General features: G+C 44.1%; 1 protein-coding gene across 1 annotated transcript; it reads left to right on the top strand.

The window, feature by feature from the left end:
* The first annotated feature begins 22,615 nt into the window (after positions 1-22,615).
* On the top strand, positions 22,616-24,476 carry LOC101785243 (3-ketoacyl-CoA synthase 5). Its single transcript, XM_004965123.3, has one exon. It carries the CDS (start codon positions 22,732-22,734, stop codon positions 24,178-24,180), a length of 1,449 nt encoding a protein of 482 aa, XP_004965180.1. The 5' UTR covers positions 22,616-22,731; the 3' UTR covers positions 24,181-24,476.
* Positions 24,477-25,361: the final 885 nt, after the last annotated feature.

The raw sequence follows: 25,361 nt of genomic DNA, 5'->3' as shown, positions 1-25,361 counted from the left end.
CGGAGATAGGGTCTTTGGTCATTGGGCACTAGAGACAAAGCCGGCGCAGGTGCGGTTTTGCCAGGATTAAGAGTTGGCAAGGGCGAGCAGGGTCTGGTCGCGTCAAGCGGCGAATTGTGGCCGGTGACTAGACTGGCGTGTGATAGGAAGGGAGGCACTGCAAGCGAGGTCGCAGCAGGTGAGGTGACAGGGCGAGCGGTGGCACGAGCGAGCGCAGAACAACGTCTTGTCGGGGCGCGTTACTGGCAAGGCGGAAAAAGGAGCTATCTCTGCCGGAGCCGTGGTTGGCGAGGGCAGTATCATTGTGGAGCACGCGCGTGGGCGACGCGACTGTGGAGGAGACAGAAAAGCCGGAAGGCATCGGGGCGCGCGGCCGGGGATCCGGGCAAGGTGAGGGGTGCGGGATGCGAGGCGGTCTGGAGCGGCAGCGGCAAAACCTCTGCCATGGCGGTGACAGGGCGCCTTGGCGCGGCCGGTGAGGGTGCGAGTGAGACGAGGTGGGGCAGAAAGGGCTGCAGGGGTTTCCGCGCGTGATTGGGAGGGAGGCGCGCTAATCTATCTTGTCGTGGCCGGCGACTGGGCGAGGCGGCGCGCGTCGGAGAGGTTTAGCCACGCGGCGGGGAAGCTCTGAAGTGGGGCGCACGCTGCTCTGTCGCGTTTGACTCGAGAGATTTGTGGGATCTAGTTTTGGGTCCACCATCCAGTCTCTGGCTCTCCCACAGCTCTAAGATTTTGGAGGAACACTGTTTTGGGACTTAGGGAAGAGCTGCTGCTTGCTGGGTTGGTGCAATTTTGCTGGCTTTTTAGGGGTCAGATCGATGGAAACTGCAGATTGGGATTAGTCTTGAGATTAACTCGGCTAGTTAACTAAGGTCGCTACATCAAATCCCTCAAGATCATGGTACAGACGTGGGCAGATGAAGAAGATAGGGAGATCAAAAGGTTCGAGGCCAATCACAACAAGGGCAAGCACAACAACAATCATAACAATGGCCAATGCAATGACAAGAACCGCAATGATCTCCCTAACAATGACAACCAAAATAACTACTCGGGAGGTCACAACCGCAAAAGCAAGACAGACAACACTGTCGTGGCAATTTTGCAGTCGTCCAAGAAAGGTGGCAGCAGAAATCAAGACAGGCTCTTGTTCAACGAGCTCCTGAAGAAATAGTGCCCATGGCATCCATACCACATGCACTCTACGATAGATTGTTTCAATCTACGCAGAGTCATGAAGGACCTGCCAGAGCCATCTGGCACTAAATACAATGGCAAGGCCAAGGAAGACGCAGACAATGGTGACAATGGCAAGTTCCAGAATGCGTCCAACACCATCAACATCATCTTCGGCGGAATCCCGGGTACTGCTACTAAGTGGTCCCAGAAGCTCACTGTTTGAGAGATAATGTCCATTGAACTTGTGACGTCAACGTTCCTCAAATGGTCCAAGATGCCAATTACCTTCTCCAAGAATGACCAATGGACTAGTTTCTCAGACCCAGGACAATATCCCCTCATCCTGGACCCGGTTGTTGCTTGCTGCATACTTACCAAAGTACTCATCGACAACGGTAGCGGTCTCAAGGTCCTATTCGCCAAGACACTAAAGAAGACGGGCCTTGACGTCACTGATATGCTTGCCCCAACGAACTCTCTGTTCTATGGGATCGTACCAGGACAAAAGCTCCCACCGTCAGTGGCTAGATTTTTAGTTGTTACAACTGGGAGTAAAGCTCCCCCCGTCGGTGGTTCAGTTTTAACCCGGGACTAAAGTCAACCCGAACAAAAAAATGTTGGATGGAAGGTAAGTTCTCTGCCAGTGATTGATGAATAATAAAACACATAATGTACTTAACAAAGTCATACTCTATACTAATAAGCAATTCATAGGACCACACCAACTTCATCATCGATATATCAAGTTTGTCACCATCAGGCATGACTTGAAAATTCAAACACTAGTGTATACGATCAACATTAATCCATCATAACTTAAGAATGAACATCACAATTCTATCATGATGTAATCATGAATATTATTAATCCATCACTATTTAAGCATGGATCAAAACTTAAGCATCAATGTTATAATCTATATAACTTTATAGCAAGAATAGTATTCGCCGAAGGCAAGCCCCATACTGTCACACCCTGAAATTTTCGAATTTCAGGATGTGATTAAAAAGAGTAATTGAACAGCAATTTTCTCATAATTTTAAAATTTTCCCAACATTTATTTTTTTTCCTTACAGGAAATTTAGTATAGGAAAAATAATTGTTTGCTTTTCTAAATTAAATAATGTTGTTATATCTCTATGCATTCGTGCTGATGCATCTTGGTGTTTCTTGACTGCAAAAGTTTGAAAAACGCATTTAGACGTTACCCAGACCCTTGTGAGAATTTTCCAGCTTTTTCTGGAATTTATTCTCCTTTTCCTAGAGCTAAATCTTATTTTTGGAAGGTTCTAAAATCCTTTTCACGAGCTCTAAGTATTTTATTTGGATTCCTTGCATCCCAATCCATCTCTGAGACTTATCTCAGATTTTTCGGAATTTTCTAGGTATTTTTCTCGCTTTAGAAAACGAGTCCGGCTATTTCTGGAATTGTTTTCGTGCAGATAAATAAAATCAGAAATTCCGAAAATAAAAAGTCAACGCGAAAATATCTTTTTCCGAGTCCGGCCTATATATATATCACCGCGTTCGTCTCGACGTGAGGATTTCAAATCTACAAACCTTTTCACGAGTTGCCTCCCCAAACTCCGTAGATCTGAAGTCAAAGTTCTGTCTTTGTCAAACTCCGGCGAGCTTTTCTGGGGAAACGTGGACTTCCGGTGAAAACCGACACCACCATGGAGTTCCTCTCTTCGAGCTCTACGCCGTGGTGTGGTGGATTGCGTGAATCCGATATCGGCTCCGTCGTCTTCTCCAACTCCGACGAGCTTTTCCGCCGCCATTGTTCATCTCTGGCCGAAGGTGAGCACACCATCTTATTTGTCTCGTCGATATCGTTCCATTTTGCTATTCATGCGTGAGATCGAACTTCATTTTCGTCTATCCCCTCTTTCTCTCTCTCCTGTTTCTGTACGCAATTGAACCGTCCGTAACTGGCCGCCGTATGGTCCGTCCTGGCGAGTCACCTCCTGCTCGCTTGTGCCGTTGCCTGCACGCGCACCGTCGGCTCCTAGCTCGGCCACCGCCGCCTGCACCACCCGCCTGGGCCTCCACCGCGCCGGAACGCCGGCAGGCCGTCGGCCAGGAGCTGCGCCATGCCCCTGGCGTGAGGAAGAAGATGAAGCGCTGCTTTTCGATCTAGCCCCTAGAGAATCTATTAATTTCTGTTCCTATTTCTTTGTCTTGCAAAACTTGTAGAAAACCCCCTGTAACTTTGAGATCCTTTCAATCTAATCCAAACCTTGACCTTTTGCAGATCTAACCCCGAGTTTTCAGCTTTTCGTGAGCCCTATTCCTTGTATCTTGTCAATCTTCTCAGCTAACCCTCCAAGTCTACGGTTAATTACGTTTAGACCCCTGCATCGTCGTTTAATCCATAGATTCTACGTTTGAGCTCCGTTTAACCTCGTTCAAGTTACGTTAGATGCATAACAATGTAAATTACACGTTAGTGGTAATGTTTTCCTTCACACATGTTTTTGAAAATAAAATTTATATTAAAATTGATTAATATCTGACAAATGAGTTTTTCTCTAAATAAAATCTATTTAGTGTTAAACATCATTTTTCATAATAATTGTTAATTTGATTAATGCCTACTTCATACCCTCTTCTAAATAAAATCCAATTAGGTTATATATCAGTTTTTCATAAACTAAAGTTAATTGGATTAATGCCTATCTAAATAATTCTTCCAATTAAAAGCCACTTAGAGTTATACCTCGGCGTTTCATAAATTAAATTCAATTTGATTAATGTTTATTCAATTTGTTTTCTAAATAAAATATGTATAGGTTATATCTCGAGTTTTCATAATTAAATATTAATTTGGCTAATATAAATATAAATGTGTTTTTAATTTAATCTACTTAGTTGAACTCGAGATGTAAAGCTATACGCTTAGATGGCTACATGTATCTTATTTTTAAATTAAATGTTTAATTTGCATAAATTGTACTCAAATATTTATAAATAAAATTGGACTAAGCTTTACACCGTCTTTTCTTATGAAAATATAAATATGACTTGATTAATTCTAACTAAGGATATTTCTGTGAAATATCTTTACATTGCTTTTCTCAACTAAAATAAACGAAGCTTGTAACTCTTATCTTCCTTTGGTAACTCAAAACTCTCGATAGCTTTATCTTTTCAAGCATAGTTCCGTTGTAAGCATTCCTGCGTCTGCGTAATCCTAGAATCGAGCCATGTTCTTTTATTACGCTCTTTTAAAGCCTGTCTTTTGTTTTGGTGTACTACTCTTAGTTGTATGTGTTTGTTTGCTTGTATGATTGTGCCGGTGATTGCTTCGAGTAGAAGGATCGCTGTTCGAAAGCTTTGAAGATTAAGAGTTTCAAGAGAGCAAGAGCCGAAGAGCAGTAAGAAGTAACTTGTCGCTGGAGAAAGGCAAGTGTGTCCTTGTGCTTTTGTCCCAATAACTTTATTTAATCACTATTGCATATGCTTGCATTTAATTTGATGGGTCCTATTAAGGTTTGCCTAGTTTTTATGATTATTCCTTGCCAACCTGGGTTTACCTTTCTGTTGGGTAGCTATGCTTAGCTGCTATACTTGGGTTATGATGGTTTTAATGAACAACATGGTGAACTTATTCTATTTATGATATACCTTTTGTTAATACAAGATTACAATATTTAATTGGAACATGGAGCAACCACCTAGGAAAACAGTGCTACCACAAGACTAAATGGCTCTGGTCTTGGCTGAATAATTAGAAACTTTAGTGTGGGGTAATCTTACTCGTGATGAGGCAAGAGGGAGGACTGAGTCGTTGCATTATCGGCCTGTGATAGGTTGTGCACGCCAGACACCGAAACCTTAGCGGGTTACCACTGACTAATGAATCTTAGTAAAGGCCTCGTAGCGTCCCTATGCAATCACACCTCGGAAGTGTGGTATTGTGCCTGATCAGCACAAGCGTGGTTGGGTCTAAAGTTCTTTTGAGCTTTTACGCGACTTGTGGGTAAAGATGTGCGACCTCTGCAGAGTGTAAAACTGATCGATCAGCCGTGCTCACGGTTAAGAGCAGCCTGGACCCTCACATGAGTAATATACTTGAAGATGGATTTAAATTGTGGTTTATGCTATGGTTATGGTTGTGCCATATTCTTATGGCTTATGTTTATGTTTATATTAATTGTGGGTTGGTATATACTTATACCTTAGTAATCAGGTGCTAATAAAATTTGACCAACTAAAAATACTTAATGCAGTCAACCAGTCAGCCTTTCCTTGTTTAACCCTTGCATTCATATTCTCCTCACACTTGCTGGGTACGACAAGTGCTCACCCTTGCTATAAACAACGTTGCTCAGAAGAAGAAGCTGCTATGAAGTTGTTGTGAAGATGTGCTGAGTCCTAGGCGTACGCAGCCCCCAGTCGATTGCCTGTGAAGTTTGGAGCTTCCGTTTCCATAATTAAGGTGTATATCTCTGATGGTTTGTAAGTCTTTATTCCTATATTTTTACGTGATACTGTTGCTGTTATTCACTTATGATGTCACTATATGTATGAAACTTGATCCTGGCATACATATAGGTAACATTCGGTTTTGCCTTTAGAACCGGGTGTGACACGTACCTAGGGGACAATAGTTTGGTGTTTCTCCATTTGCCCATATTTTTTGGGTGCACCCATGTCGCGTGTGTAACACCTTGCATCCAAAGTCTACTTACGGCCCAGCTCCCACGTGGAATGAGCCAGCATATCTATACCACCTCTGTTACACTTTTACCCTCTTGCTTTGTGAAAAATGGTTAACATGTGTTAGGTTTGAACACGACGGCTTATAAGCTGGCTCGAACCTAATTAGACTACCAAGGTGAGACTAATTCTAACAGAACAGGAGATACTTGGGCCACAATGGGCTGAAACCGGAACACTAATGGGCTGGTGTATTACATTCTCCCCTCCTCCAGGGCAAACAGTCCTCGCTTCGTGTAAAAGAGATAATATAGAGGTTCTATGTTTGGAACACGAAGGCTTATAATCTGGCCTAAACCTACTTAGACTACAAAGGTGAAACTAATTGCACCAGAACAGGACACTTGGGCCACAACAGGCTGAAACCGGAATACTGGAATACTATTGGGCTGGGTATTACATACTCCCCTCCTTCAAGGCTGATGTCCTCAGCAGCTTACTGCTTTCGTGGTAGAAAAATATCCAAGATCTCCCCTCCACAACCCATACCTGCTTACAGCCCAGCTCCCATGTGGAATGAGCCCGCATATACTTTTGTCCTCGCTTCGTGTAAGGGTGAACCCGTAGGTGCTACATTAATATTTAGAATAGGAAAGCTTATAAGTTGTCCCGAACCTACTTATAGTACCAAGGTGGGACTAATTTCACAAGAAGAGAACACTTGGGCCATAGCGGTCGAAACTAAAATACTAATGGATCAGGCTATTACAGCCTGCAGTGGCAATGTGCCACTCGATGTTGTGCACGAGCAACTTTTGCAACCCGCATCAGCGCATCGATACAGATTTGATCAGTGGACGATGCTAATGGCAAGTATAACATAAGGACATCTGAGCCAAGTGTCACCCAACAAGTTAAAGTGCATTGGATAAAGCAAACAAGCAATAGATAGTTTCAGGATCCATGTCGAATTATACTATAAGGATTCAGTGTTTGGGCACTGTCTCCAATATTGAATTTTAGTGTTGAACTATTCACTACTGTAGCAACACCATACATGCCAGCATGAAACTCTCATTCGTGATGGTGATTGTCCTACTACCACAGGATGATACGAATGAGCATACGATATTTGTGTTAGTTTGCTAAATGTGTGAGCTCCCGTGGAAGCGAAAGCATGCACCACTTTGACGATTTCACGCCAAGCCCAATACGGGAGGAGGATGTGCTGCAAGAAGAGCAATCCGGACCACAAGCCATGGAGATTGAAGAACTTCAACCCGACCAACATGGAGATAGAGAAGCACAAGCCTATGCCCTCATCAAGGACCGAGTCTTCATCCACACTCGAGCATTCAACTCTGAGCTTCTTGAGAACATAGGTATGGACGTCGACTTTGCTAGCATTTGGCATGCAGTTGGATGGGATGATTTCATACTCATTTCTGAGGAAGGTTCCCGCCTCCTCACCATCCAATTCTTATGCACCTTGCAAAAAGACGATGATGGTATTTCCTTTCGTCTCTTTGTAATGGAGTATGAGCTCTCTTGCAAAAACCTAAGTCTATTGCTTGGTTTTCATAAGAAGTGCATAGTCCACTTTGATAAAGTTGTCCGTGATTTTAATCGCCATTCCTTTTGGACAAGCATTTTCGGTCAAATAGTTGTTGGCAAGTTTTCTCCTCACTGCAATGAGATTCATAATCCTACTTTGAGGTTGATGCATAAGTGGCTTGCTTTATCGCTCTTCCCTAGGGAAGATGTTTGACCTGTTTGTAATGATGAGCTTAAAATTCTCTTTGCCATGGTTAAGAAAATTAGAGTTTCTCCTGTTAAGCCTATGATTCCTCAGTGGTTAGAACATTTCGAGATGACTGGCCCTATTGAGTGTACCTCTTTAATTACTCGTATTGCTTCCAAAGTTAGGGCATTAGATGGAATTGTAGTTCTTTACATTCAAATGCCCCGCACTATCATTGATGAAGCATATCTTATTCAAGGTCACATTCTTAAGCATGATGCAAACTAGTCACTTGTATTTTTCTTCCCCGGCTATACAAATGAAATCCCATTACCACACCCGGGGTTTTATTTGCATAAGTGTCGGGAGCTAACGTTTCCTCTTATGCCACAAGAGGAAGCTTGCATGAGTAGTGTTTCTGGTAGGGTAACTCGTAGCAGGTCCAGGAACGAAGCCACTACCTCATAGTACTAGCCCCCGCGGTCCCAACACATCATGTAGCAGATGTACTAGGTAGGGTGGGTTCCAGCCGGGCAGATGCCAGGGTTTGCACCGCGGTATCAACCAAGTTGAGACCAACCGCCATGTCCAAATGAAGTTGAAGGCTCTAGCTGGCAAAGAGCAAGCAGCGCAGAGTGGGAATAAGGACCACGTGGACACCACACCTCTTCCAGCTCCAGTGGTCCGCCCCCACTGTTTGGTGCACGTCGATCCTTCTCAGCAAGAAGACACCATGACATCACAGACCTTAGCCATTAGTTGATCAATCTCGGCGTCTAGACAGATGAAATAAAAAACACTCTTAACACACATGTCCAGGGTTTCGCCATGTGATAGCAGCAGGTCGACACATAGTTCAACGCCATCAATACCTCGCTGAAACAAAGCCAGAATGACCTATAGGCCTACTTCTGCTCCCAGGGGTACAACCCCTGATAGGGATAGATGCCCAGTACTTGCAAGGAAGGAAGAAGTCGGACTCCTACTAGGATTCCCCTATAATCCAACTAGGACTCATACAATGTACTCCTACTAGGACACCTCCTTGTAATCCGACTAGTTCTCCTATCCCCTGAAGTATATAAAGGAGGGTAGGGCTACCTAGATCAGCAGCTCACCTAAGCTAACAAGTGCAACTAGACACAAGTTCAATACAACCAACACACAGGACGTAGGGTATTACGCGATCTAGCGGCCTGAACCTGTCTAAATCATGTTCCTTGCATCACCATCGACTCCTTGATTCTCGACGACACCTACCACACAAAAGACCACCTTGGGTACTCCCTAGGTGGGTTGCCGGTCTAAAACACCGACAGCTGGCGCACTAGGTAGGGGAAGTCACCGAGTTTCTCCGCGCGAGATTGATGGCACCAGTCATCATCAATCCGGTGTTCGCTTTTCGAAGCGGGTGCAACCTTCGTCTTCGGCTCCTAGCTTTGCATTGCTGACGGTGCGGATCCTTCCAATTCTGCATCATCAACAACTAGGAGAAGAAGCATCTCGATGAAAACTCTCTTCGACAAGAAGTAGGAGATCTCGTCTAGAAAATCAACAATTTCGATTTGTTCAAACACTGAGTTCGACTACAACTCGGACTAGACCATAGCTCAGACTAGTCTGCATGAGCTAGCAATCAAGTCACCGCGCAAACCAACTACAACTCCAAGTCGTGTTCCGTTTGGACTATGCAATGCAACCGCGGTGCATCAAGCAATCCTTACTCGAGTCCAACCCGGACTAGAGTCAGTTGACAACTCGGATACAACTATCTGGCGACAACTTTGACTAATCGTCTCGACTAGTTACTAGTCGAAGACGACTACTCCGACTACGTCGCGACGCTCGCCGACGACTACTCTGACTATGTCACGACGCTCGCCGATGACTACTTCGACAGGCAACTCGCCGGCGACTACTTCGACTACTCGTCTCGACTACACAACTAGTCGGCGCAGACTTCGCACCGTCGACAACTAGTCGGAATTGACTCCAACTAGCCAGCTTCACCAGCAACTGTCGCGGCTTCGTCAACGACAACTTCAACTCCCCATCTCGACTAGAAAACTTTCTAGTCGAGGACGGGTCTCGCACCCTCAACAACTAGTCGAAATCAACTCTGGCTAGTTGGCTTGATTGGCAATCGACACGGCTTCATTGACAATCGTCCACGAATCAAGCTAAGTCACTTTTCTAATTATTTTCCAGCTTATTTTCCACATGCGTGCAACACGCGCTCTACTCGTCAGAAGCTCTTGCGCGCAACACGCGCTCTACTCGCCGAAGGGCAGCAAACTCTTGCACGCAATCGCGCTCTTTTTGTCGCAACAATGACTACTCACTTTTGTCTTCTCTTAAGGTCACTACTCTTCTCGAGTAGAACACGCCTTAACTCGTGAAAGCCTCAGGTACATCTATTACACCTAAGCCCATACGCATATACGAGACAAAGATGTCACACATGCAGTGGCAACAGCTACCCAGAGACTGAGAGCCTAAGTGTAATAGGCTAACTACTTGGGAAGGGTATGACCGAAACAAGAGCTTGACTCGCAACTTTCATATTGATCACTGAATAAATTTTAGTAGCTTCAACACTCTACAAATATGCTACATAATGTATGCATCTTTTCTTTCAGATCAAACTTCGGCGACGACACTCCAGTACGCTCAGCGTACCTCCAAAGGCACAGCTAGTTCCGAAACTCGGGGGCTAAGCACTAATCATTACTCGGAATATCTCCAATGGCCTAGATAGCTTCCAAAGCTTGGGGGCTAAGCACCAACAACTACTCGATGTGGTTCCTATGGCTCACCTGGCACATAGGCTCGGGGGCTGGATGCCGTGAGACTACTAAGATGATGACCTGATTGAAAATTCAAGATCCTTGAGTTGATTACTCAATCAATTCAAGGCTCGGGGGCTGATAAGCTACACCAAGATTTCTTTGAAGACGAAAGAAGAAGATTCAAGATTTTGACCCTCAGCTTGATTTTTCGATTCAACCTAAGGCTCGGGGGCTACTCCATATGGAGTGCGACTTTCGCCGCCCTCCATATATGAAGACTACGATATCAAGATGATCAAAGGCTTTGAGCACACCACAGCCTCATGGCAGCTTTGAGAAACTTTGAAGATTTAGATGAAGTACTTGAAGAGCACCAAGACTACTCGCCGAATATCTTAAGACTACTCGAAGAATGCTACATTCGACTATGAAGCACTCGGGGGCTTGACGGGGATAGATCCCAGTACCTGCAAGGAAGGAAGAAGTCGGACTCCTACTAGGATTTCCCTATAATCTGACTAGAACTCATACCGAGTACTCCTACTAGGACTCCACCTTGTAATCCGACTAGTTCTCCTACCCCCTGGAGTATATAAAGGAGGGCAAGGGTACCTAGATCGGCAACTCACCTAAGCTAACAAGTGCAACTCGACACAAGTTCAATACAACCAACACACAGGATGTAGGGTATTACGCGATCTAGCGGCCCAAACCTATCTGAATCGTGTTCCTTGCATCACCATCGACTCCTTGATTCTCGACGACACCCACCACACAAAAGACCACCTTGGGTACTCCCTAGGCGGGTTGCCGATCTAAAACACCGACAACCCCCATCTAGGCCAGTGAGCGAAGAACAAGCTTGGGGGAGGACACCCCCAAGAGAGGTAACTTGTATCTTGTATATTGTATCTTTTCATTTCCTATTTCTGCATATGATAAAATGAATAAAAATATTTACTTGGTTTCATATGTGTAGTAAGAAATGCTTTACTTCTTCCTTGTTGAGATGATGAATAGTAGCTCTACCCTATTTCCTTCATGTGCCTAGTTTACAACTTAGTATTCTCCCATGTTTTGAGTTTGTTGGCTGTCGTTCATCCTAGAAGCTTGAATCTTTTGGGTTGCGAGCGCATGATCTAAGTCTAAGTTGTTGCTTGATATGATCTGGTACAATAGAGTTTGCTATGATCTTTTTCTAAATGAAACATGACATCCGGAGTTTTATTTTCAAAATCATAAAAATAATAAAGTTCCTCAATGATGATGATATGTCCTACTAAAGCCATATGATGTTACTTTGTACAACTCGTACACATATGCCGCGTGCTATCACATTGAGCATTGTCAAATTGTTGTGACCCTTGAGAGGTTCTCATCATGCTTTAATGATCAAGATCATGTACACTCCACATATATTCATGCTGATTTCTACACCAGAAGTTACGCAAAAACATGCCTTCTACCCATATAAATATACTTCATCCCTATGACATGACTCCCCCCTATTCATCATGCAAAAGATATGGTTATGCAAAAAGAGCATCATATGAGGAACTTGTTTTCTTTTCAAAAACTTATAAAAAACCTCCGGAAATAAAGTTGAACAAGGAGTAAGAAAATGGTGACTTTATATAACCGTTCTATCGTGCAACCGCCCAAGACAAGGAAAAAGCCAAAAGTCCCATGGGACTAAGGTAAAAAGGGTGGACAATGCCAACTTATTCAATTCAAGGTAGAGTCCTCTGTTGTACACGTGGTGCATGAAAGAAAGAAGGTATTGTAGCAACCCATGATCAACAACCTAAGTCTTAGGTTTTGTTCGAGACAAGCAAAGGGCAAGCTTGGGGGAGTTTGTTGACGGTCCTTATGAAAGAAATCTGACCATCACCCTACTCAAAGAATAAAGAAAAACTAACATTCCTTACACGCATATTTGTTATCAATAACCTAGTTCCACATGTATTGGCAAATAACTAATTTCATGGATACAAGTCTATACAAGAGAGGAAACATGCACAAATGTGGACGAAACACACAGAAGAACACTTGACGCGTACACAACGGTTAAGAGGGCCACATGCCAGAGCAAATCAGCCCAATCCAACGTGGGTCCACGAGGAAAAGGACCAAGGCCCACCAGGCAGCCCACCACGCAAAGGCGGTGGGGAACCAGCTCAGCCCAGAATTGGCCAAATCTGGACAGGCGGTTCCCACCCTCAACCTCCATGTGGCGGTGCCTAGTTGACCAAGGATAGCGGTGGGAGAAGATTCCCCGTGGATGCCTCCCGGGAACCGCCCTCAAGCACCTATAAAAGGAGAAGGAGACCCCCCCTCTCACACACACCACACTTGAAGCCTCTCTCCCCTCTTGTAATCTGAAGCTAGGCTAGAGCTGAATTCTTGTAGTGCTAAGCTAGACTTCGGGTCGGTTGGGGACGTAAACTCCGGCTCTCGGTATGGCTTTGTATTCAACTTGTCGGTATTCTTTTATTCTTTATTCTTGAGATTGGCTTGTGTGTGTGTGTGTGTCACATTACCCTCATATATTTTTTGTGGCTTAGCCCTGTATGAACTTTGGTCTATTACTTAAGCTATGATCCTGGATATGTATCCAATAAATCCTTTTACACCAATGGACGCCTCCCCTTTCCCGATTTTGAGGCCTACACCGAGAAACCTACCTGCATGGTGGTTTTGAGGCCCAATCCTCCCAAACCGTTCATCTCCACTTAGACACCACGCGACCTCCTTGATGTCGATGTGTGCCCGGCCACCGCCAAGCCTTTGACTCCTTCCCGCTTGACTCAAACAATGTTGTCTCCATCACACCATGTACTCTTGCTCTTTAGTGCACTATGTGGATCCCCCATGACTCCACCCGGACTCCTCAGGTCTCTCGGTTCAATCCTACTCTCATCCAACCTTCACCACCCTTGGTCCATCGGCATGAACCTTTCACTTGAGCTTCACCGCATGACGTTAGCCGTCATGTTGCATCCAATACCTTCACATCATGAGCCAAGAGATACATCAATCCACACAACATTGTCAATCACTCATCATCCAAGGGTGACCACCATTGGTCCTCTATATCCTCCTTGATGATTGCATTGACAAAACCCAACACAAATTTATAATATTAAAATAATAAAAAGACAACGAAAGGAAAAAAGAAACTCATTTAAGTGATCCAAATGCCAAGAGAAAAGGCAAACACAAGATCACTTGAAATGAGAAGTCTCAGTCCCCTAAGACAAGGGAAACAACTTGACACAATTGAGACAAGAACAGATGATACCTCAAGAAGAGGCATAAAGGGCTCAGCACCAATCATGTGAAGATCTAAAGCTCAAACCAAATGCCAGCTCCTCAAGAAGAGGTAAAAATCTCAACATGACTGGCAAAAGAGCAAAAGAGAGCACAAATATCGCAAGATCCCTTTGAAGAGATGCCACAATGAAATGCAACTCACCCTATTGACATGAACCAATTTAAGAACTTCTTTCCAAAATGCAATGCTAGAATTTGTTGCAATTCCCCTTCTTGACAGGAAACAATCTATGTAATCTTCTCCCCAAAATCAAATGCAAGAATTTGTATGATCTTCTCCCCCTTGATGACAATGCAAACATCAATATTCGCATGAGAGCACAAAATGCATGCCATGGGGTGTAAAATCTACCAAGCTTCTCAAATGTATCACAAAGCACTTACAAAAGGTACAATGAGATAATGCACAAGCAGATAGATCATAAAGAACAAGCAGATAGATCATAAAGAACAAGCGTATTCGCCATCAAGAGGATATTATGATATAAGCAAAAGATGAAGCGATTGGTCAAGTTTTAGTAGTTTATAAAAGTATCACAACATGAGCAAGCACATAGTTAGTAATTACTCGAGCAAGAAGTAAACTAGGCCATGAGAGCTCATACAAGGAAGTTACATTCTCAACAAGAGATGATTGCAAACACCCACATATGCATCACAAGTCATGTTTAACCTTGTTGAAACTAAGTGCCTACTTCTTTTGGTAGACATCATATAACAACTAATCAAGCAAGAATCTTGACATTAAGAAAAAAACTTGGTGAATTACTAAATTATTGAGTTACTGAATTACTATATATTTCTATCATTTATCTTTCATTCACATGAACCAAGTTATATGAAGTGCCTTTGCGGCACAGAGAAGCCATGCTCCCTCAAGGGTGCATCATGGGCTAAACATTTATAATGATACCTAGATCATGGATCCAATTGAAAAAAACATGAATTCCAAGCAAAAACTAAACATGGAGTTAGCATTCAAACAAGAGCAATGCATAACCAAGAGCTACTCATGGGTGATAAGCATTTCAAGATTTATAGTTCACGATTAGCATTAGATTCATAAAGCATTTAGCTCAACATAGTTATACGACAATATCATTAGGAGCATATGTTGCACATTGCCACAAGATCACCAACTGATGCACTATTTCATAAATGCTTAGGATATATAGAAGAAGATCATATATTGCAATTTGTACAAAGTGCAATATAATACAAATGCTTAACATGTATGATACAATATGATACAAGAAAAAGCCTGCAGAAACCAACTCAGAAGGGAAAACACACACCAAGCTCCCTCCGCTAACGAGCAAACGTTGCTTGATCTAATGGCTTGGTAAAGATATCTGCAAGCTGGTTCTAGGTAACAACATGGCAAATGATCTCTCAGGAAGTGGTAGCGCACATCAGTGTGTTTATTTTTGGAGTGGAGAACTAAGTTTTTGGCTACACTGATGGTTGGCACTTGTGCTGTCACAGAAGAAAGTCACTCGAGAAAAGCTCGGACCAAAATCTCTCAAATAATATCATAAATATGGTTGATCCATATATTTTAAATTCATAATTCGTCTTTATTTTTTCAACAGACACAATGCACAACATGCACTAGTTGAAATGATACATTTCCTTCATCCAAACAAATTTAGAGTATGATTCTCACGCCCAAAGAAAATGGTAAATTCGAAGTAGGAATTCAATGGCCAATGGACATATAATGATGAGATGGTCAGATATCGGTTGGTCATTGTGATTCCAGTTTTGCTGAGATTAGGTTCTATTCGCTAACAAAAACATTTATGTTTCGTTATTTACTTATTTAAATGTATATTGATAAATTTAACATTAGTCTCTGCCTAATCCATATGTTTAAGAACAAACAGAAAATATTTTTAATCTGACTTCATCATACAATAAGCACAAACTGAGATTATGTATTCCCTTCCTCCAATGCGAGGTTCGTGGGTTCAAGCGCACAAGTCTCAGACTCAGTTGCGGCTAACGTTAAGAATCCTAAAGTTTCATGGGTTACGCCGACTTGTCACTTGTGAGCATGATAGCGATTGGCTACTGTAATATGCTGGGTCTAAGCTTTTAATATTTTTATGTGCCCATTTTGTAGTCTTTTAAGCTTTTACCACGCTATACAACAAAGTACAAGTCACAATTCTCAAACAATAGTCTCCCAAATGATTCGTGAAAGGAACGATACTATTGACTATTTTTCAAAACTATTTATCCGTGGTGGGTGATTGGGCCACATCTGTCAACCCGTCATAGGTTATATATTATTGTTCAAAAACAACCCGAGGAAACCCTTTTATAGTAGCGTAGATTTCGTTCAGATGTTGCCACGTTGAAGATGGTTGTATAAGCTGGTTTGTAGCTGTCGTTCTCTTTCTTTTATCAATGCCCTTGACTGGCTTGTGTAAAGCCAAAGGTTTAAGAGGGACCCCTAGTTATCTTCCAAAAGGGTCATTCCATTAATGAGCAAAATGATTCAAATCTCGCCACCCATTTCTGAGACACCAGCAACCTTCTTTCGCGCTTTCCTCGAACCGCAGCGGAAATTTATGGTCGCAATGAAAAACGGTGGCCGCTCCAGTACTGCCTTGCCATTACAGGCCGATTGACCCGATGTCGCGGTTACCGCCGGTACGGTGCCCTCCTCCCGTGCTTCTTCCGTAAAAGCGGCAGCCATGGATGCATGTGAGGTTCAGCTAGCTTCCCCCACCCTTCTTCGATCCGGGGCAACATAGATGATGATGCTGTCGTACGTTCCATTGCCGCAATGCGTACTATTCTCTCGTGAAAGAAATAGTGCACCCACAAGGACATAGGACAGTGCCAGGTGTAGCGGTAAGCATGTGATGCATCTGAGCCAGGCAGCAAGTCCTAGGCCGCGGATTAGTCAGCTCCAATATAAATCGATGAAATCCCAGGCCCTGTCACGAGCTCCGAACAACACGACGCTCGTAGATGCTGAGTATGGGATGCGGGTATCTGAGGCGCAGCTAAGTATAACGTTTGTCATTCCTCTTGCTAGTAGAAATCATTGTCTAATTTGGCTAGCTTCTGTGCGTAATAAAGGATGAGGAACAAGCTGTTAATATTTAAGGAATCTTTTGGGTCTGATCTGGATCATATGGTCACAAGCTGTCCACTGTAAAGCATATCTTGTTAGTTTATTTTGGAAACTGAAACCATAGTCTTCATGTCTTTGATGATATATGGACTGAACATAACACTGTTTTAGTGTTGCCTCTGCGACAATTTTCCTATGCTGGCCTGTGCTCCATGGATAGCGTGAGAGTCAAGGTGGACTTCTTTTTTGTGCCGACCTGTTGATTTTCTCTCCTTGTATAAATATAGCGCTAGAGCCAGCAAATACCATATGCTGCCGTTCAGGGAAATGGCGTGGAGTAGCATGCCAATTAACAAGTACATGGCTACGAGCATACAGCTCACAGCTCACCTGCTCCCAGATATCCATGATATCTGATATAGCAGGCCATCCATGTGCATGGCGTCATTGTCGAGACTCAGCTCTGATTGGATCATGTTTTCAGTTAGGCTTTGAAATCATATTTTAAGCTTACATATGTTTAATTCTCTGTCACACTCTGTACAAACTCTAAATTCTTATTCTTTTTGAGTGTACAAGCTCTTAGATTTAGATCGCCATTGAGATTTATAACAAGTAAGGCAGCCTGCATCCAATTAAAAATGCATATGCACTTACCATTCAATTTGCACATACGATTGCCAATTCTAAAGATATTTAGTTGCTCTACATATTTAAACTTTGACATAAAGTAATATAGTGCATCCATACCATTCTTTTGCATCCCAGCTTTTCAAATGGGTGCTGCAAGCAGTATTTTTTTAGGTTACAAAACTCAAATGTGTGCTGCAAGCAGTATTATCTTAGTTGAGTTTTAGCTCGGAGCTCCATTGCGTTGAGAGCATTTGATCGTTTAGGCTTCAGTGCTGCTGAATAGCATAATAACAGTAGCATTCAGCCTTTTGATGTTTCTTTGCTAGCTGTAGTCCATCTGAACCTATGAACCATGAGATCGATCTGTGTAGCTATTTTTACATTTCGATGATGATAATCTCTTTTTTTAGTCTCTTTTATGTTTCAAAGCAAATGACCATAAAACAGAAATAGCAGCCATCATTTAAGTCCTTGCCATCTGGTCTGTCAAATCTACAACTCAAGGATATTTAGTAGATTTATAAAAAAAAGCAATTCAAGGATATTTTTGGTTTTACGGCCTGAAACTAAAAGCCACAAGCAGTACTACGAAAAGAATATCCTATATTTGTTTCTCATACTGGCGCAAGAACCATGTATTATTTTCTTCTTCCATCAAAAAGGATTGATATATAATATGTTCAATTCCTGCAGTCAATTTCTTTATTTCACCTGTTTAGAGTTCGACTATTATTCAGTTGTTATCTTTTTCCACGGATACGTGCGCGTGCTAATCCTGGTTAGTATTTCTTTTTCAACATTTCACAGAAGTTGAAAACGCGAGTCACAAAGAAGAGTACCAATCCGGAACGGAACGAAGAACTCACGCTCTGGATTGAAAAAAAACTCGAGATCCTGTCAGACTGGTAAACATCCCCTTCTATCTCATCTCTCTGTTCCTTTCTTTTCTGAATCTGTTGTGTATTTGTGTCTGCTTATTTCTCCAACTCTTTTGAACTCTAGAAATATTCAAAACCATGACTCCATGGGTAACAAAAGGAATTAGTTTACTGCTGCACATTGCACACATAACGTTTCTATTCGATAAGAAGTTCTTTATCAGGCTTCCTCAATATTTGCACCGTATATAATCAACGCCTTTCTTTAGCCATGCTTCGTACCATGTAAAAAAAAAATTCAACATCTAACTATGTTAAAACAGTAAATATGAAATTTCATTATTACGAATCAGGGCCTTGAATCAAAAATTGAATTTGATATCAAGACTCGGGGGCGTTTGGATACCAGGGGCTAAACTTTAGTCCTGTTACATCGGAAGTTCGGATACTAATTAGGAAGACTAAACATAAACTAATTACAAAACTAATTGCAGAACCCCTAGGCTAAATCGCGAGACAAATCTATTAAGCCTAATTAATCCATCATTAGCGAATGGTTACGGTAGCACCACATTGTCAAATCATGGACTAATTAGACTTAATAGATTCGTCTCGCGATTTAGCCTAGAGGTTGTGTAATTAGTTTTGTAATTAGTCTAGGTTTAATACTCCTAATTAGTGTCCAAACATTCGATGTGATGGGGGCTAAAAGTTAGCCCCCTCCTCCCAAGCACCCCAAAGTGCCTACCTACCATGCTGAATAGTTAATGTCATTAACACTTCCTTTCTAGCAACACCATCTTCATTTATCTTTCATGTAAAAAACAATGCATTTATATAGCATGCTTCATACAGATACACATCCAAGTTAATACGAAACTTTAAATTAAATACATGAAACTTGTTGCTAATCCTAGATATGAAAAAGGGATCAGAGGGTTATTTTAATTAGTTAAAATGAATCGAAGTACTTGCTAATTCAGTAACTACTTTTGTATTAAGGCATGCTTGAGTCATAATAAAGTCAGATGCCTCAATATAGTAGTTTGCTGTAATCTAATGATCAAACTATTAAAATCTTAACTCAATTGTTATGTTCATCGTTTTCTAATAATAATGTCACACATGGTACAGGAAACAATTTCTGGACAAATATAATATAAGAGATCAAACGGCTGAGTAAAGGTAAACGTCATTCCCACAATGGACTTGTAACATATTCTTCTTATTCATTAAAAGTTTAATTATTATTAATTTACCATCAGTATTTGCAATATTATTTTGAATAAGTTCTATGTGTCTTCAAAATATTTTAGGTGTCTGTTATGTAACCCTAGGACCTCAAGACTTCAAATCAATATTATTGTCCTACTACAATACACACTAAAAACTATTTGAAGCTGAATATGCCTAAGTTTCTCAATGTATAAGATACTTTTGTACTATTGGTGTGCTATTAAATTCACTTAAATATCTCTTTGTAATATACTTTCTGCATTAGCTCCTAATTTTTTTATTTTCCTTTCCCCTTTGCATTATTCTTTTGTAAATTATTTGTAGATTTGTAACCTTGTAGTTTTGTAATGATTTACATACATAATCAAGTTATATGTAACCATCTAACTTTATTATGTTCCTTTTACTTATATTGCTGACTACGTTTTACTTTACAAATATAACCATGTGGTATATAGAAAAAGAAAAGCTCCTTCTATACCTGATGATAATATCCAGATAAGCCCTAAAAAAAGGGAGGATGAATAGAATGCAAAAAATCTCAAACAGCAATAAAAGGAAGAGGCTAAATATTGAGGTACACAAAGAAAATAAAACAAAACAACAATGCATAAATATTGATGTTACTCATGCTTTCTTATCATTAAATCATGGTATGGTTTCATATACAGCAGATTGCTTAGATAAAAGCTTTTGGAAAGGACTCATCTTTTGTCATGTGCATATCCTGCACAACTCTCAGCTTTTGTATTGACTACAAGATCAGTATAAACATCTAATCTATTAAACTTATGCTCATTTTGCTAATTTTTCATGGTTGGATAATAATTACTAAGCATCTCTGCAAAGATGTAAACAACATCAGTTAATCCCTTCAGTTATATGCAATTACATTCAAACATCTGCGACAACTTCATATAAATAATAATGCAGGTCATGCTGTTACCTGATTTTGGAAAAACATAAGCTTCTCCAGACACAATGAGGAGACCATTGATTTGCTCACTAGCTTGGAAGGAAGTAACAGCAGGAAGAAACACTGGCAGCTTACATAACCAGGTCCAGTCCACTAAGCTCCTTACATGAAATTGAATACGGTAGGACTTACAAATACTCATTTGTATCTGAATTGACAATCATCTCTGTACTTGGTCTTGCGGGGTGATGAATTATGGATGGAGCTCTCACCCTACAAAGTCATTAGCCTAGCCTACCCCGTTGTTGCTTCTCCTTAGCATCTGCATGCTATCTGTTCACTTAGTAGTTAGAAATAGTCACCAAATCAGTTTGGTCGTGTACCACATCAACACTTGACCATTACTGGAATTTCAATCTGCAGTCTATACTTGCCTCAAGTATCTATGTTTGTGTTAATTCTCAGATCTCATTAATTCCTGTTATATTGTTAGATTATTTGTTGCAACATTTTTTTTTTTGATAAAGCAGCCATGCCTCAACTAGTTTTGAGTCCATATTGAGACACAGTCAACAGGCCAAACAAAACAAACAACAGTTTATTGTGAGAGACATCTTTCCTGATGCCTTCTTATCCAGCTTGATCAATCACATTTTGGCTCACCGACATCTGGAATTATGCCTTGCTCTCCCTCTCCTTGATCTCCGTCGTCGTGTCGACAGCAACAAGCGCTCCTAAACGTGACGGACTGGTTCCCTAAGCCAAAATCTCCTAAACGCGCGGCAAAAGCCGCGCGCTGTTTTGTAGTGACACACTGAAATGCCGTGATCCGGGACTGAATGTGAGTAGTCACTGTGGCTAGAGGTGCCGTACGTGCAGGACTGCAGGCTCCCACAACGGTTGGTATGTTCCCCATGCTTTCCTGAACCGCCGGCCGGTAGTGAATAGTGACAAAAGTGACAACCACTCGGCAAACTTTTCGATCGCAAAAATAAATGCTACAAAAAACAAAAAAAAAAAACTCGGCGAACTTGGCGGCCTAACCAGAATCAGTTAATTGAGAAGCTTTTTCAATAATAGGCTGCTACGAGCCTACCACAAGCCTTTTCTGTCACTGTCTAAGAAATTGTCCCAAAACCTTCTTTAGGGGAAAAACAAACAAAACTTACCTCCAACAGCTCCCCAATCCTTCCCGTAAAAATGCAGCTAAAAATACCTCCGTCGCCCCGTAAAAATGCGCGGACACTAAAAACACCTCCGTCGCCCCGCATATATGCGGGGGTCCGATCCTTCCCCAATCACCCCCGAACACCATCGAAGCACGCACTCCCACCGCCTGATGTTGCACCTCGCCGACGCCGCGCCCACCGCAAACGGTAGCGGCCCGGTCTTGTCGCCGCCCCCCACACCCACCACAATGGCGCCATTAGAGACGAAGCGCAATGTATCCCAGGCCTTCGTATGCCAACCCTAAACTGCCCCACGTACCTAGCCGGTGGCGCGGAGGCACGGCGTGGCGGCGGCAACGAGCGCCAGCACGGCCAGGAGCTTCACCATGGCTGCACATCCGCGCGCGCGACCCTCCGGGCGTCTCGGTCACACCAGCACAGCTTCTCGGCCTAGAGCGACGCAACCTGCTCCCCAGCGGGGCATCAAGTCGTACACTCTGGACGAGTCCAGCGGCCTGCTGGAGGCGCGGCTGTCAGCGCCTTGCTACGGCAAGTACGACAACAGCGACCTCGCCTACTTCGACAACATGGTGCGCGGCCAAGAGATGGCTAAGGAGGAAGCTGAAGAGGTGGGGAAGGCGTATGCGCAGGTGATTGGTGCGAGATGGCTGGAGGGTGCTATCGTCGAGGAGAGAGCAGGGAGGCGTCGGGCTGGGCCCAATTACGATGATGTTGCCTATTTTGAAATATTGGGGGCTAGTTATTAGCGATCTGCTGTGGGTTGATATATTTTTTTGGGGAAAAACTTTTTGGAAGAACCCCAGTTATATCGTTTTGGGGAAGAACTTTTTGGGAAACTCTTTGGACTGCTCTAACGCGGCAAACTGGGCACTGTGTGTACTGTGAGCCAGCCCTACCTGCGTGACTGAAGTAAAGAGACACCCCCCTGCACTGCACAGTGCCCGCGCCGCGGTGGCTTTAAAACCGCCTCACCCTCAGCTCCATGCCTGCCGGAACCCACACATCACTCGCTAGTCGCTAGCTAGCGTGCAGCTGCAGCGCACCGGGCACAAGGACGACGACCACGACCCCAAGCCAAAGGCCAGCATGAGCTCGCCACCTCTGCTCGGCAAGGAGGGCCTCAAGGCCGCGTACTGCCGCGTCGTCGTGACGGTGCCGCTCGCCGCAGCCGCCCTCGTCGCCGTGGCGCGGCTCGGGCCCGAGGAGCTCGCCGGCCGGGTCCGGGACGCGCGGCCGGTGCACCTCTTCCTGGCAGCGTTCCTCCCGGCCGCGGCGGCGACCGTGTACCTGATGCTCCGCCCGCGCGCGGTGTACCTGGTCGACTACGCCTGCTTCCGGACGGCGTCCAACTGCCGCGTGCCCTTCTCCACCTTCCTGGAGCACGCCAAGCAGGTGCCGGTGCTCAACGAGCGCAGCATCCGGTTCATGACCAAGCTGCTGGAGCGGTCGGGGCTCGGGGAGGAGACGTGCCTGCCGCCGGCGCACCACTACATCCCGCCCTACAAGTACTGCACCCTCGACGCGGCGCGCGGCGAGGTGGACCTCGTCGTGTTCGGGGCGCTCGACGACCTGTTCGCCAAGACGGGGGTCAGCCCCGGCGACATCGACATCCTCGTCGTGAACTGCAGCCTCTTCTGCCCGACCCCGTCCTTCGTCGACATGATCATCAACAGGTACAAGCTGCGCAGCGACATCCGGAGCACGCACCTCTCCGGGATGGGGTGCAGCGCGGGGCTCGTCTCCGTGGGGCTCGCCCGGAACCTCCTCCAGGTGGCTCCCAGAGGCGCGCACGCGCTGGTGGTGTCGACGGAGACCATCACGCCCAACTACTACGTGGGCAGCGAGCGCGCCATGCTCCTGCCCAACTGCCTCTTCCGGATCGGCGGCGCGGCGGCGCTGCTGTCCAACTCCCCCGCGAAGGCCCGGTTCCGGCTCAGGCACGTCGTGCGCACGCTCACCGGCGCGCAGGACAGCGCGTACACGTGCGTGTTCCAGGAGGAGGACGACAGGGGAAACGTCGGGATCAACCTGAACAAGGACCTGATGACCATCGCCGGGAACGCGCTCAAGGCCAACATCACCGCCATCGGGCCCCTCGTGCTCCCGGCCTCTGAGCAGCTCCTGTTCGCGCTCTCCTTCATCGTGCGCAAGGTGCTCAGCGGGAAGTTCAAGCCGTACATCCCCGACTTCCGCACGGCCTTCGACCACTTCTGCATCCACGCCGGCGGCCGCGCCGTCATCGACGAGCTGCAGCGCAGCCTCAACCTGTCGGATCAGCAGGTGGAGGCATCGCGGATGGCGCTGCACCGGTTCGGGAACACGTCAAGCAGCTCGCTCTGGTACGAGCTGGCCTACATCGAGGCCAAGGGACGGATGCGGAAAGGTGACCGGGTGTGGATGATTGGGTTTGGGTCCGGGTTCAAGTGCAACAGCGCGGCGTGGGAGTGCATCGAGCCCGCGGCGAACGCGGAGGGGCCCTGGGCGACGTCGATTCACAGGTACCCGGTGGACATCCCGGACGTGCTCAAGCACTAACTGGCTGCGGCTTGGGCATCGACATGTTCTTTCGCTGAAATTAAATCGCGTGCGAATAATTGAGATCTGTTAAACAACATGTCTGTTCCATCTGTTTATTATTAATCCGATATGATCCCTTTATATCACAGTAGTGTATAATATCATGCGTGTGTGCGTGGCAGGGCCATGAAACAGGAATGTTCTCACAATATGTTGTACACGGTAGGTAGCTCTCAGGTGTCTTTTTGTGCAGTCTTTGTGATCGACCGCCGTTGCCGGCAATATTAACTGCTGTCATTTTCGTTTGTGTGAGAGGTGGTGGTTTGCTCTCTTTGCTAGGATGAAAATAAGGAGTCTACGTCAAATTGCTAAGATTCACAAATTAACTTTTGCTAGATAATTAACATAACTTCTGTAACATCTAGGAAATTGCTAGGCTTAGAGAGACGAGCAAGTCGGGGTTGATCCACACTGTTGAATATTTTTTTTGCTCAATAGAATGTTTCAGATAGGTGATTTAGCTAGGGTTTAGCTAGCCAACAGAAATATTAGGATATGTGACGTAGGGTTTTGCAAATTCTAATTCACCTTGGAACTATGTACTAAATTCATCATTTGTTCTCCAGCGATACAAGTAAGGGGAGAGGGAACCAGCGCTAGTACCCTCTCTCCTTACTTGCATCGTTAGAACAGGAATTATATGGAATTGTGTAAATTGACTGCTCTAATGATGTTTAAGTAGCTTACCTGTTGATTTAGAGTGTCTGACTAAATGACTTATTAGTCGCCAGCACGTGAGTGACACCAGATGGTAAATCCCCAGTGTAATGTGATGGTACTGTAGTGGAGTGTCCCAAATCGTGAGGGTACTCTAAGAGCCTGTTTGGATACCCTGTGTTAAAATTTAACAAGTGTTAAAGTTTTAACACTCTCAAATAGAGTGCTAAAGTTTAACACATTGGGATGTTTGTATGATGTGTTAAACTTTAACACCTTTGGTGGGAAATAACTCCATTGCCCCCTCATTTATGGCCGGCGGAGAGAGAGTAAGGAGAGAGAAGGGGTAACCTGGGAAAAAGTGAAGAGGGGGACCACTTTTAACAACTTTAGCAAGTTTTAACACCCCCTTCATATGTTTATGAAAAATGGGGTGTTAAACTTTAACACCGCACTTTTAACACAAGTGTTTGGATACAAAA

Source organism: Setaria italica, chromosome IV, assembly GCF_000263155.2.
Source record: "Setaria italica strain Yugu1 chromosome IV, Setaria_italica_v2.0, whole genome shotgun sequence".
Classification (NCBI taxonomy): domain Eukaryota; kingdom Viridiplantae; phylum Streptophyta; class Magnoliopsida; order Poales; family Poaceae; genus Setaria; species Setaria italica.
This window is presented reverse-complemented; position numbering and strand designations above follow the sequence as displayed.